The 13,428-nt window shown below is 37.1% G+C and overlaps 1 protein-coding gene across 1 annotated transcript; it reads right to left on the reverse strand.

The window, feature by feature from the left end:
* Positions 1 to 198: 198 nt before the first annotated feature.
* Positions 199 to 12,975, reverse strand: LOC125221605 (copper-transporting ATPase PAA1, chloroplastic). The gene is made up of 17 exons (XM_048123757.1): positions 12,415 to 12,975; positions 11,933 to 11,986; positions 11,365 to 11,518; positions 8,938 to 9,012; positions 8,044 to 8,321; positions 7,507 to 7,740; positions 7,153 to 7,251; positions 6,355 to 6,504; positions 6,067 to 6,213; positions 5,331 to 5,381; positions 5,056 to 5,228; positions 4,038 to 4,176; positions 3,597 to 3,694; positions 2,843 to 3,086; positions 1,869 to 2,072; positions 1,038 to 1,118; positions 199 to 664 (listed from the first exon to the last, which is right to left on the reverse strand). The coding sequence occupies exons 1-17, from the start codon at positions 12,808 to 12,810 to the stop codon at positions 413 to 415; spliced, it is 2,829 nt and encodes a 942-aa protein (XP_047979714.1). The 5' UTR covers positions 12,811 to 12,975; the 3' UTR covers positions 199 to 412.
* Between the last annotated feature and the right edge of the window lie 453 nt (positions 12,976 to 13,428).

Below are 13,428 nucleotides of genomic sequence, written 5' to 3' on the forward strand. Positions count from 1 at the left end.
GGGCTTCATTATTTGGGAGTTCACAGCTTCGATTCATGAATGTGGTTTGCAACTCACTGCTGTGAGGAAGCCGGACTGGTGTGTTCACAACTCCAAAAAATTCGGACATTCGCAACGTGAACTTTCTAATGGAACAATTGCGAATTGTAGTAAACTTATGAGTTAATTCAGAGTTTAAGGGCTATGAGATTGACGAGATAAATGAATGTTAACTTTGATAGAAATGATCAAAAGTATCGAGAATACCACGACGTAAACGACCCTATGCTAATTTATTATCTATAAAGCTAACCCACAAAAGTAAACAGCCCTAAAGAATGAATAATCTTGGCTTTATAGAGCTAGCAAGATTCAAGATTCAGCCACTTGACTTCCCACACCTTTAGAAAACCATTCACCGCTTCATCTCATATCATCTAGCAGCTGGATACGGGTGTTGCAATCTTGCTTCTCCGTCCCCAGTTTTCTCAGCGTCTGAAGGGGGCTTGACGTAAAGTGGTAACTTGTATATATCTTTCCCTATCGATTTAAACCTCATTCTGAGAAGCAATGAGTTCGACATCACACCAATTGAACTCAACCCCATAAGTGCCCCTGCGATCGAAGGTGATAGCATGGTTCCGGTCACAGGCAGCAGCGTTCCAGCTGCTACGGGGATTCCTACCTGTACAAATGAAGAGAGTGTTACTCACCAACTTGAAGAAACTATGATCTAGTTGGGATTTCCAGAAGAGAATGTGATTAAAGCAGTGCATGCTTTGGATCCGAAAAAGAAAAGAACAAAGAAACAACAACGATCTGGATTTCAAAAGAGCAATCAAAGAAGCTGAACATCATCAAATGCAAGAAAGAAACTATGGATCCTTAATGCTAAAAAGTCCATAATTAGTCTCATTTGGTCTTTTCACCCATGTGGTGTGTTTCAGTACTCAATTCTTTTTAACACATTTTTCTACACATTTTCCTAAATTTCAGGACATAAAAAGTCAGAAACTTTTATCTGAAGAAAATAAATTGCAGAATAGCTAAAAACTCACAATGTTGTATGCAAATGCCCACCAAAGATTTTGCTTCACAGTTTTCATGGTAAGTCTACTCAGCTCCAGTGCATCAAGTAACTGCATGGAAAACCATATATTAAGAATACACACAAAGATACAAGTTATCTGAATTCAGGAAGCCCTTCATATGCACGTTGAAAGTATCAGACAGCCCTCTTGGGACCATCAGATGAGATTTTCAAATTGGGGTTCAGGACTTGGTAACTTAACTGATTTTCTGTTCCTGTAACTTATTCCAGAAATTACTCTTTATTTCCCATAACTGGCAATCAGTTTGTTAACTATACTTCTAACAAGACCATGAATAGGTGAATATTTTACAGGCTTTATAATGGATAATTTGGTAGAGGTTTTATGTAAAATTTTCTGATTTTCAATAGTAAAGCATGTACTCAAGCTTTCTCTGGTAAGAGTAGGAAGTCATAGTGGCATCTCCCAGTTTAAACCTCAAAAGTTGTGTGTGATGTTGAACTAAATGGACAATTGCTACTCTGTGAAAGCGTGTGACGTTCTTTGCTCATTTAAAAGACATAAATTACCAATCCCAAGCCTAGGAGTTTGCACATAGGACCACAAATCTTGTTCTCAGAAGTCATTGTGGAAGAGAGTAAATCATTTTTGGACTATACATTCTACGGGCCCATAACAAACAGCTAAGCTGCAAAAGTTAATCTTCTTCTCAATGAGATATTTATTATGAGTCTAAAGCTTAGTAGAGAACTTAAAATCTATGGTAAAGCATAAAATTTTGGAGATGAGAGGAAAATAATCCAGAAAGATTCTGAAATGAAGAATGAGTCATTATACCTGGGACAACCTGTTCTGCATTAGGACAATAGAGGACACCTCACTAGCAGCCCCAACACCACCACCAATGGCAATTCCAACATGAGATGATGCAAGGGCAGCTGCATCATTGATTCCATCACCAACCATAGCAACAACATTCTGGCCTTCCTGAAGTCTGCTAATGAAGTTCTTTTTTTCATCAGGTTTGACTCCAGACAAAACCTGCAATCAACCAGCCGTTTAATGCAGTACTTTATGCAGTCACTTATTGAAAGTAATGATCAATAAGGGTATATTAACTATGTGACTACACAGAAGAAAATTCCATATATTTAATTACAAACTACACTTAGCATTGCAATCAATGTTTCTATATCTTGGCAGTCTGATATGTACTCCTCTATTTCATATGCAATGAAATTAAAAACATTTTGGTTAAAGCTTTCATCTATTTCATATGCAATGAAATTAAAAACATTTTGTTTAAAGCTTTATCTCTTTCCTTGAAGAGAATTACTACTGAGCAAAACTTATACTAGGCAAAATAGTGTCATAATTCTTAAATAAATACTCTGCTTAAGTAGTCAATCTCAAGGAAAATTTCAAATCCTAGTCTTGTTCGCCTTACATCAAACTTCTACAGTTCAGTTTAGGATTTCTTAGTTCTAATATTTCCGGATTTCTATCTGATTCACTAGTGGAATACGCATTATATTTTCTGCAGGGTCCAAGTACACACTACACAGGACATGCGTATAACAACCCACAGTGACAGAAAGAATCAGTAGTGTGTAACTAAATCCCCATCCACTTAGAGAAAGGAGTGTAACGCTCCAACTTAAGGATGGTAACCTGATAAATCTCACTGATAAAACTTGATATTAACTTTATAATTCTCAAGAACTTGCTGAATCCTGATGACATTAACCACTCTACCCGAAAATTGGCAGTATGTGTGCTAGTAGGAAGGGTATTTCATGCAGATGCCTCACCCTGTTTCTTGGAATACCAACAGCAGAAGCCACGTATTCAGCAGCACTTCTTTTGTCACCAGAAAGCAAATATGTATTGATTCCTTGCTGAGTCAATGATTCTATCACATGCCTGGCATCTTCTCTGATTTGATCCTCGACATAAATTACTCCAGCAAGAATACCATCTATACCAACATACACAACTGATTGATTTCTAAACTCTTCAGCTTCATGGAAAGGACTATCACCAACTACTCCGTGCCTGCATATGTTTAGATATATGAAGCATAAACTTCGAGAAAATTAAGCTAGAAAAAGAGTATCGGAAAGGTTATAAGTGCAAGGAAGTTTTTAATTTGTTGACTAACTAATATCTAGGCAGACAAAATTACTTGTTGCCTCTAATACATACTAGTGATGTTTCCTTTAATGTCTTACTTTCTGTAATTCTCCAGAAGACTCAATTGTTTTACTGGAAGAGTGTGTTAAATGAGGCCATCTTGCATACTTACTATCATTGTTATAGAGTTCAACTGACTATTGACAACTGTATTGTCAATAAGAAGTTTGAACAACTGTATCTCCAACAGTTCTTAATAAAATTGCTATTGATCAGAATGGTGGGCTGCGGTCAGAAATAATATGTATTAGTAGATTTGGTGATAAGAGTCTTCAGCAGCTATATTTAGATTGTGCTACACACTACCGAACAGAGTATATCAAAGTATCGCATACTTGCTACCTCAAAAAGAGGATTGTAGACATATGTTACCTTTGAACCCATTCCATCGTACCAACAGCTACCTTTTTCATATCAACAGTTGCCACAGCTCCAGATCCAGGTTCCTCAAAAAAAGTTCCTTCGGCTACCTACATCACAATCCTTAGTAAATTAAATCTGAAGCTGTTTCTTAACAATTTGATAAGATAAAGTTAGCAATTAATTACCTCAGCATCCTACACAAAGTGATGATAATTTCAGTGATCAAGTGAAGAACTGATGAAACATAAGCCTCTATGGTATCATTATGACCAGACTAAGTAATTCTAATCATACACTATAGCGCAAGCCATGAAGTTTCTAAGAAAAAAATCAAAATTCTTCACTAGAAGTGTATGATTGTAACTGGAACACTGAGCATGCAATACAGTTAGAACTTCATATTGCAAATCACATAGACTCCTTATCCTTATGAACTGGCAGAGTATATACCTTTACATTCAGACAGTTCCGAGCCTTTGCAGCCTCAACAATTGCTTTTCCAATTGGATGTATTGTACTTGATTCGACTCCAGCTGCCAACTTCAGAATGTCTACTTCAGACCAGTTATAATTTGAAGCAGAATTTAACCTGCATTGAACCATGCAAAATATCATTTGAAGGCCATAAAAAATTTGGAATTACTAATATCATAATAACTGAAAGGGAAAAAAAGCTAGGATGAAAATGTAACTTCAAGCTATCAACCACAAAAAATACATCACTAAATAATGTCAGCATTTCTCTAACATACACCAAGAATAGTTGAAAGTGGTTTCTCATAGTCAACAAGGAGAGGTGATCTATGTTCCAACCTTTACTCTTCTTTAGAGGACATGTCATTCAGTGAGCATCAAGGGCCTACTTTCCAGATTTATGTTATCTGTTAACGTGCAAAGAAGCATAATTACCAAGAAACTGGTGATACCCTTAATTGGGTATAAAATTATCCTTTCCCATCTCTCTCAAGTACTGAAGAAGCCTCTTTTCTTGCTCCAAAAACTCACTCACTACATCTATCATTTTGGGGACTCAGAACATGGTGCAATCTGAAGAACCATGATCCTAATCCCAAGTCTTCCTTGTTCTCAAAAAAGGTCATATAGTTTCCAAATGCAACAGTTGAGAGAATAGCTCAGATTGGCCTACATGATCTTTAGTCACACTTGGTAGTCCTTACCTTTTCTTAACTACTCAAGTTTCATGACTACTAACCAAGAGTGCATAAAATACTGTATCAACAGACAGATTTGCAGTAAAAAGAGGTCATATATCTCGAGTGGGACTTCGCTTTTCTAATGGGGCTTCGAAAATATACAATACCAAGAATCTATGCAAAACATTATGAGACAACTATGTTATAAAATAAACTGAGTTCAGGTAAATATCAAGGAAATTAAATGCCAACAGCATATCGCAGAAACATTCTTGACCAATATAACAAAATGACATTGCAAAGTCTGTACTCACTCTGGAGGTTTATCGGCCTGAGAGCCTTGTGTCACTACTTTTTTCACAACAGGCCTTCCAATTGTTAACGTCCCTGTTTTATCAAATACAATTGTGTTAACAGATGAAAATCTTTCTAAGATACTTCCACCACGCAAAAGTAGCCCTTTTGTAGCACCCAGTGATGTTCCAACCTGAATTGTGGAGTAATAGTTAAACAAAAGTAGACCAAAGTTAAGGCTCTATCCGAACCATGTAAGAAAATACTGAAACCAAATCCCATATATAAATATTACCAGAACTGCTGTAGGTGTTGCTAACCCAAGAGCACAAGGACATGCCACAACCTGTATGCAGTCAACAGGGAGAGTGAGATCATTATAGTGACTTCATTATGTAAACGGCTAAACACTAAACAGATAATCAAAACAAGATAGATGGATATTACAGGAATCCACAGAATCATGAAAAATGACCAGGGTTTTGAATGTGATTTCAAGTTCCAAAGGTTACTTGGTTTTTATCTTTTTCAGGGACCTCACTGTAAAAGGTGCAAAGTCTGATGATTTCAATATTTTTTGTTACAAGGTTAGATCAAACAGTGAATACCATGTACTAGTATACCTAGTGTGATTCTTAAAACAAAAATGAAAATATGGACCAACACCATATTATCCCATAGACTTCTTCTAAAGAGTTCTTATATCATTTCAACAATCCAGTCATTTTTTTCCCAATAATGAAAAGGAAACCATCCATATTCACAATTCAAGTAAAATAACTCTGATACAGCAAATCAGAAGATTTCCACCAATAGAATAGAAAGTGAATAATTGTTGAAGAAGATCGGATTTAAGTGGAACAAAGTGAATAGTTGTTGAAGAAGATTGGATTTAAGTGAAACAAAAGGATAATTTTAGAAAAGAAAAGAGCTTGTAGATCTGTTTCCTTCTCTCCAACTCTCTGCTATCATTATATTCCATTTTTCACATTTTATACTGGACTGAGATGTGAGATACAAAAAAAGCATACCAAAACACTACATGAGAGCTGCAATGCTAATGACATGGTATTTCCTTGGTGAATAGCTGCTGGAAGAATTCGTGAACCAAAAAGATTCCAGAACATAAATGTGGCAGCAGAAAGCGCCATTACTCCGTAACTAAAATGTCCAGCAACCTGGATTTAAGATGGCAGAGTTAGCGGACTGTGACTGGACTTTCCAGCAAAAAAGCATATTCTACTCATGCATGAGGATATAGAGATATCAGGTGTAAACATCATAACAAATGGGAGTATGAAAAAATTACGGTTATGGACCTTGTCAGCCAACCGTTGTACAGGAGCTTCTCGGGTCTGTGCTTCTTCGACCAATCGGAAAATATCTCCAATTGCAGTTTCACCACCTGGCCTGCGAACCTCAATGGTAATTTTTCCATTTAGGTTTATGCTTCCAGCTGCAACGTCGGCCTATAACAGAAAGATGACATTATTCGACAAAACTGAGACTGGCAGCCCCTCTTTATCCACATTTACTTTTCCCCTACTGTGGGATCCTGGAAATAAATGGTGCATAAAAGGAAAAGGGCACAACAGAACTTCCAGTTTAATTCAAAAGTCTGTAGGGGTAAGCTTGTTTGGAGAGAGGTTTCTGCGCTCAACAAAGTTATGTGATTTGTGGATAAAAATTACCAACTTAACAAGAAGGAAAATTAGGAACGAAACAAGAAATAATTTATTTATTTGAAGAAAGTGAACTCCACAATTATTTTATCACTGCCAAATTTGTTGGCAAGAAAGAACATCCTATATATTAGAAAATTTTATTTCTTTAACCAGATGCCCTTTCATGCCAACTGTAGAAATGGGCAACTCACCCCCTTAAAAGGCCTTATAAGAGGGGAATTATCCGACAAGAAATAGGGGTCTCAACACCAAGCATAGTTACAAAGGCTACCACAGTAAACACTAGCAGCATCTCTGTAGAAAATAACAATACACAAAAACAACAACAACAACAACAACAACAACAATAATAATAATAATAATAATAATAATAATAGTAATAATAATAATAATAATAATAATAATAATAATAAAAGTTGGCAATATCATTACCCCAGGTAATTTAGTGACAGGAAGAGGTTCCCCAGTAAAGCTCGACTCATCAACACTGCTTCTGCCTGCTGTAACAATTCCATCAGCTGGTATGCGATCCTACATGGATGGAAACGTGTGAAATCAAAATGCAAGAGAATACGTGATGAAAATGTCCTCATTTTCTTGGTGCAGTACCCATATGATAATGATTGTTCCGTAAGAAGATGATCACAGAAGTTCTTATTTTCTAAATAATATTAAAATTTCATCAGCCTCATGAAGCAACTTAATGTATTTTCCTTCTTTTTTGTATAGTTTGTTTTGATGCTTAAGCAGGTCAATGCAATGTAGTTTAAAAAGTAGAAGGCTTACACCAGGCAAGACAACAATATGATCTCCCACGGAAAGACTGTTAGAAGGTACTTCAACAGTTGAGATGGACTCTTCTTCATCACCATTAATCACAAGACGAGCTTTAGATGGTATAATACTAAGAAGGCTGGTCATATCACTTGTTGCTTTTATCTTAGCTCGCTGTTCAAGATTTCTTCCAAGTAGGACGAATGCTATCAACATAATTGGCTCTTCAAAAAATGTCTTCCATCCCTATGCCAAAATAAATTTCGTTTAATACAGACTGAAACAATTAAAATCCATACTTACACATGAAAATGCTTCTAAGTAAGGGATGAAACATAAAGATTAGAGAAAAAGATAAAATACTAAGAAGAAAAAGATAAACTGAGAAAATTTATTAATTGAATCACTGAATTTAGCAAGTTCGTAAAAAGGCATCATAAGTCATAAACTTTAACTTTGCGCATTAGAATTTGCAACAATATAGACAGCCATTTGTGTTTATTTTTACTTTATGACCCCACATGGGACGTTTTGTTTATAAACTTTTACCAGTTTTGGCACTAAGGCTGCTATTGTGCTGACAGAAAAGGATGATAAAGCACCAAGACCAACTAGAGTATTCATATTTGGGGCCCCTCTGAGTAGACTTTTCAAACCATCTGTAATAAGTTGGCGCCCGGGAACAAGCAGGGTAAAGAGAGACAAAGACATATGGAATCCCGTCGAGTGCAATGCATGGATCCATGGAGCGCTAGCTCCAAAGAAATGAGAAATATGGCCAAAGATGCACACAGCGCAGAGAGCCCAAGAAACAACAAGACCGCGACCTGTTAAATAGGCAAATTTTCAATTTAGGTGATGTGCCACCATATTGGCCTTACAAGAGCTTGCGTAATAAGCTGACAAGGTAATCAAACTTTCTAGAAATACTGAATTAATAGTTTATTTAAGACATAGCAGAGTTCAGTGGTGCCCCTTGATCTTGCCCAGATCTTTTTGTCGGACTTGGGGCGGCTAGAAAGAAGGGGGCAAGAGAAAGGTGTCATAGAGATTGTCCTGGTGGTATGTACGAACTAACTTTATCCATTTTACATAGAGAGCAAAGTTTACATTTTTAGTTTCACTTAGTCTTTTTTTGAATTTAATATTTTGATCTTTCGGCTGTACTCACTCTACAATTTCTGGTTGATTCTTGTAGAAAGATCCACTATTTTGCATCTCCAAAACAAAAAATAAAGAATAAAAATAATGTTTTCAACCAAGTGTATCTTTAGTCAATATTCTGCAAAAATCATTTTAAATTCGTAAATGAAGGGCTTTAACATACTATTTTTTGCAATATTCCAATGTGGACTTCAATCATATCTCACATGTTCTGCCAACTTTACATTAACAGTTCCATATTTCTGATGATCAAAAGGGAATAACTGAAAGAAACTTTACCACTTTCTTTTAACATTGCATGCTTCTCATTCATTTTCTTCTCAAATGTCTCATGGAAGTTCATTCTTCTCAAATCTGCAAAGTACAATTGGTATTGTTATTGCCACACAGAAAAGATAAATTGTGACGAAGCCAATTTCAGGAATTATACTTTTCAATGATTTTTTCTCAGGGACTTGCTAGAGATCTGCATCATTTTTATTGAATCCAAGCTTAAAACTTCTCTCTTCCTAGTCTGACACTTTCACATGTTTACCAGAGGGAAATGATTTTCCAAATCCGACACTGGACCGGTACACACATATATATAGACATATAGAGTGTAGTTCAAATAAAGACCTCTTACGGGAAATGTGAGAATGCTTGCACTGAACCTATGAGTTACTGCAGCAAACTCTACACTCAACAAATTTCATGAATTCAATATATAATGTGAGAACTATTGTATTGCAGCTATTAGTCACTTGCACTGAACCTATATCGCAAATTCGCAATATTTGCTGAGTGTAGAGTTCAGTGCAAGCGCCAATGCAGTTCTCATAATAAGAGGTCTTTATCAACATTCATATATGTATAGGGGTTAGTTATTGTAAGCACGACATTTTTCCCTTTGAACAACACTAAAAGTAGAAAGTCACTGCATTTGTAGTTAATTTATTAATTGAACTAAGAAAAATGGAATTTTAATGTGGATCTTTGTGATCAAACAGATGAAAATGATTCCCCATTCTTACAAATAACTAAGGGTTCTTATTTGAACCATGTCTTGTATATGTGTATACACCCACATATGCTTCAAATATAGGGAAAGGGAAAAAGGTGGTTGCAGGAGGGGAAGGGGAAGGGATTGTCGAGGGAAGTAGAAGGGTGGCAGTGCAGGGGGGGATACAGAAGAACAACAAAAAGGAAGATATGGGGAAGGGAGTACCGATATGCATTGTATTTTTTTGTTTATGTATTGGATAGAAAGTAACTCAGTTTTTCTTTTAAATAAACAAAGATAATTGATAAATCAGAACAAAGAACAAGTACATTGTCCACCCAAAACCTATTGCACTCCATCTCCCATCCTTTCCTCCTCCATCTAGACAAAGCTTAAACATTAACAAAATTGTTGTATGTTCTAACAGTCTCCTCTTACAAAAGCTATTACATTAATCCCTCAGGAAAATATTCTAACAGTCCCCTCTTACAAAAGCTAATACATTAATCCCTAAAGAAAATAATTAAATGTCCACTTATCCACTTATATCTAGTGAAGACTTGGTAGTATTAGTTAATCTGCTTGATGGGATAGATACGCCTGCCTTCAACAAATCCATCACTAGTAGCTGAAGAGAGACACCTAAGATGAAAAAACTATGTCATTAGAATGTCCTGAGGCTGACATTTTCTTTAGTTGGGTAAAGAGGGCCAAACTAGACCATAAAGAAACTCTCAAATATGAATAGATCCGGGACATACCATGAATGCAGAATGATGGTTGTTACAAGAATCCATTGCACCCCCTACAACTGAATATCCCCTTCAATAGCTCCCTGATCTGCCAATTTCCCATAAAGCTATGTAAGTCATAAGGCCACATGCATGACAGTGTTAATTCTTACTATTTGAAAACTAGACGAGAGGCTCAGTGGACAGGTAATTATTGTCACGTGGTATTTACGCGTTTTAGCATGAAAGAAATGGGTGATTGACCTACAGTTAAATTCTCTTTCAGAATGCTAATGGTGAAATCATGAAAGTAGATCAAGTAACATAATTAAGTAGAATTTTAATTTCAAAACCAGAACCCATTTTGAATCACCATAACAAGGCACAAAAAAAATCTTTGACTGTCAGTTTCTCCACATGGCAAAATCAGTTACTAGCTCTGCCTTCACACTGGATCGTGTATGTAGAAAAATCTGATAACTAATCTCACATTGGATCCTTCACTAAGTATCCAATAACTACCCTCACATCGGACCAAGTACAAACTACAAAGAGAATCAATTTGGCCAAAAGAAAGAACCACAGAGGTGTCATTTGCAGTGTCTCACCCATCTCATGGTATAGCTAGAATAAGCATGACATTAGAGTATTGGATGCAAGGATTCTTGTAATTCTCAAACATTCACCTAATTCTCATATGGTCAAGAATAAATTCAGATATTTATCTGTGGATAGTTGGAGAGTGGAGATGGAAAGAAAACCTGTAGTGCTAAGTACTATCGCACCCTTGTCTTATATATGAATGGATCAAATTGAACCCACATATACCACTTTTTCTAGATAAATAGCAAATAGAAATCCCTATTTCAGCATTAGCACAAACAAGACCACACTTTCTCATGAAAGTTATCCAGTGAAAAGTGCAAGAGCATAAGCAGCACAGCAAACAGCAACTTAAATGAAACATCCAAATCAAAGATACTAAATGCAGACCTCTGAGGTTTGATGTGAAACCACAGCTGCTTAAATGCTTTGCAAGAGCTTCTCCGATTTCCTTTTTCCAGTTTGGTCCTGCCTTGGCTTCAGAAACAGGCCATACAATTGCTGTCTCTGTCGTCAGGTTTACACTAGCTGAAGAAACCTGTGGCTGTTCATCATTTTGAGAGTATTGCAATTAGATCTACTGTTTTAAGAACAAAATATCCAGCAAAACTTCACCTAAAAGCATGACAATAGTTACTTCAATCCATGAGCCTTCCACAACACAAGTTCAACAATCTTTCTCCCACAAATCCAGACTATTCTAGAGTAATTACACCAAATTTAAAGTATCAACTACACAGCTAACAGAAAGTATCAAAATTGGAACCTATATACCACAAGCAGACCATTCGGACAAGAGAAATATGCACCAAATGAGCCTCAAAATATCAAGCATAATGACTTATGGTCTTCTCCGATATTCATATGAAGGTAAAAGAAAGATGAAAAATGCAATACAAGAGAAAGAACAGAAATCAGCAGACATTTGGTTGAAACATATGAACGATCAGATGCTTACTTGATTTTCTAAAATTCTCCTCACTTTCGCCGCACATCCTCCACATGTCATCCCCTGCAATACCAAGGAAGTTAATAATCTAAACATGAGATAAATCACATACAAATTTAGGAAATAATCATAAGAATAAGAACAGTCATCATAAACTCAGCTTGGAGAGATTTAACCTACAATCAATCATACACAGATAAACCATTCATTTAGTAAGTTACAAACATCAAAATCCAATCCATTCTGGAAAAAACTTCGAGTAATTTGAGCTACTGCAGGCTCACGGCCTTGCATTGCAGATATATACAGAAAAAAATCTACAGAAACAGTGAAACAATTAATCAAAAAAAACAAAGATGAAGAAGCAAAAATTTGCAGAAATCATCAGCAGTATCATCCAAAAACAAACTTAATTGAACCAGCAGAGCTCCAAAAAAGGACCGCAAAGCAAAAAACAGTGTTAAAAAAAGCAAATAGAGGCAAGTGCTCACTCCAACATCCAGAATAATAACATCCGAACTCAAAGCAGCAACATCGGCCGCTCCAGCAGCCACAGCGCCAGGCTTAGCATCGCCACTCTCCGGCGATCCATCGCCTCCGCCTCCACCTCCGCCTCCGGCGCCGCCTCCGCCAAATCCGCCGCCGCCGGACGCACTCGACGCCGAATACCTAGCGGAGAACTGCGACCGGTTCGGGCGCAGCACCGCGGATCGGGCGGAGGCGTCGGCGCAGCGCCTGAGCTGGAGGTGAGCGAGCTGCACGGGGAGAGTGGAGGAGAATCGGCGGTGGAGGTGAGCAACGAGCGGGGTAGAATGGGGATTGCGAGACTTGGAGAGGAGCAAAATCGACGCCGTGGAAGCGCTGATTGAGAGCATTGTTGACTCCATCTCCGATTCCTCCTCGATTCAGAGGATACGTGGAAGTATGTGTGTGTGTGTGTGTGTTGATGAGAGTTGATCGGCCGATCCTCCTTCTTCTTCTTCTGTGGCTAATGAGAGAGAGAAGGAGTGAAGCACGTGGGGCGTAATCCGTTTTCCGAGATAAGCACGTTTTCCATCTTGGTGCATTAAATTTTTAATCAACTGTGACTCAGACTTTGCCTTCTCATTAATTTCAAAAATGTGCACATTATTGCCCCATAGGCCATACCTACTCAAAATTAATTATGATCGATACTCCGTCGTTAGAAGCCTCATTTTTTGACACGGATTTAAGAAATGATAATAAAAGTGGATGAAAAAAGTTAGTGAAATAGGAGTCTCACACTCTATTACTACCATTTATGTAAAAAGTGAACCGGAACTTCTATTCACGGACGGACTAAAATAGAAAAATGAGACTCATATTCACAGGGAGTACTAGTAAATTAGAGTAGCATGGGTTATACTCCCTCTGGCCATGAAAGTTTGTCTATTTTCGTCTGTCTCACAAAATTTGTCTCATTTCAGTTTAGTGGACTTCATATTCCACTAACTCATTCATACTCACATTTTATTATAAAACTA

Source organism: Salvia hispanica, chromosome 4 (assembly GCF_023119035.1).
Source record: "Salvia hispanica cultivar TCC Black 2014 chromosome 4, UniMelb_Shisp_WGS_1.0, whole genome shotgun sequence".
Lineage (NCBI taxonomy): Eukaryota > Viridiplantae > Streptophyta > Magnoliopsida > Lamiales > Lamiaceae > Salvia > Salvia hispanica.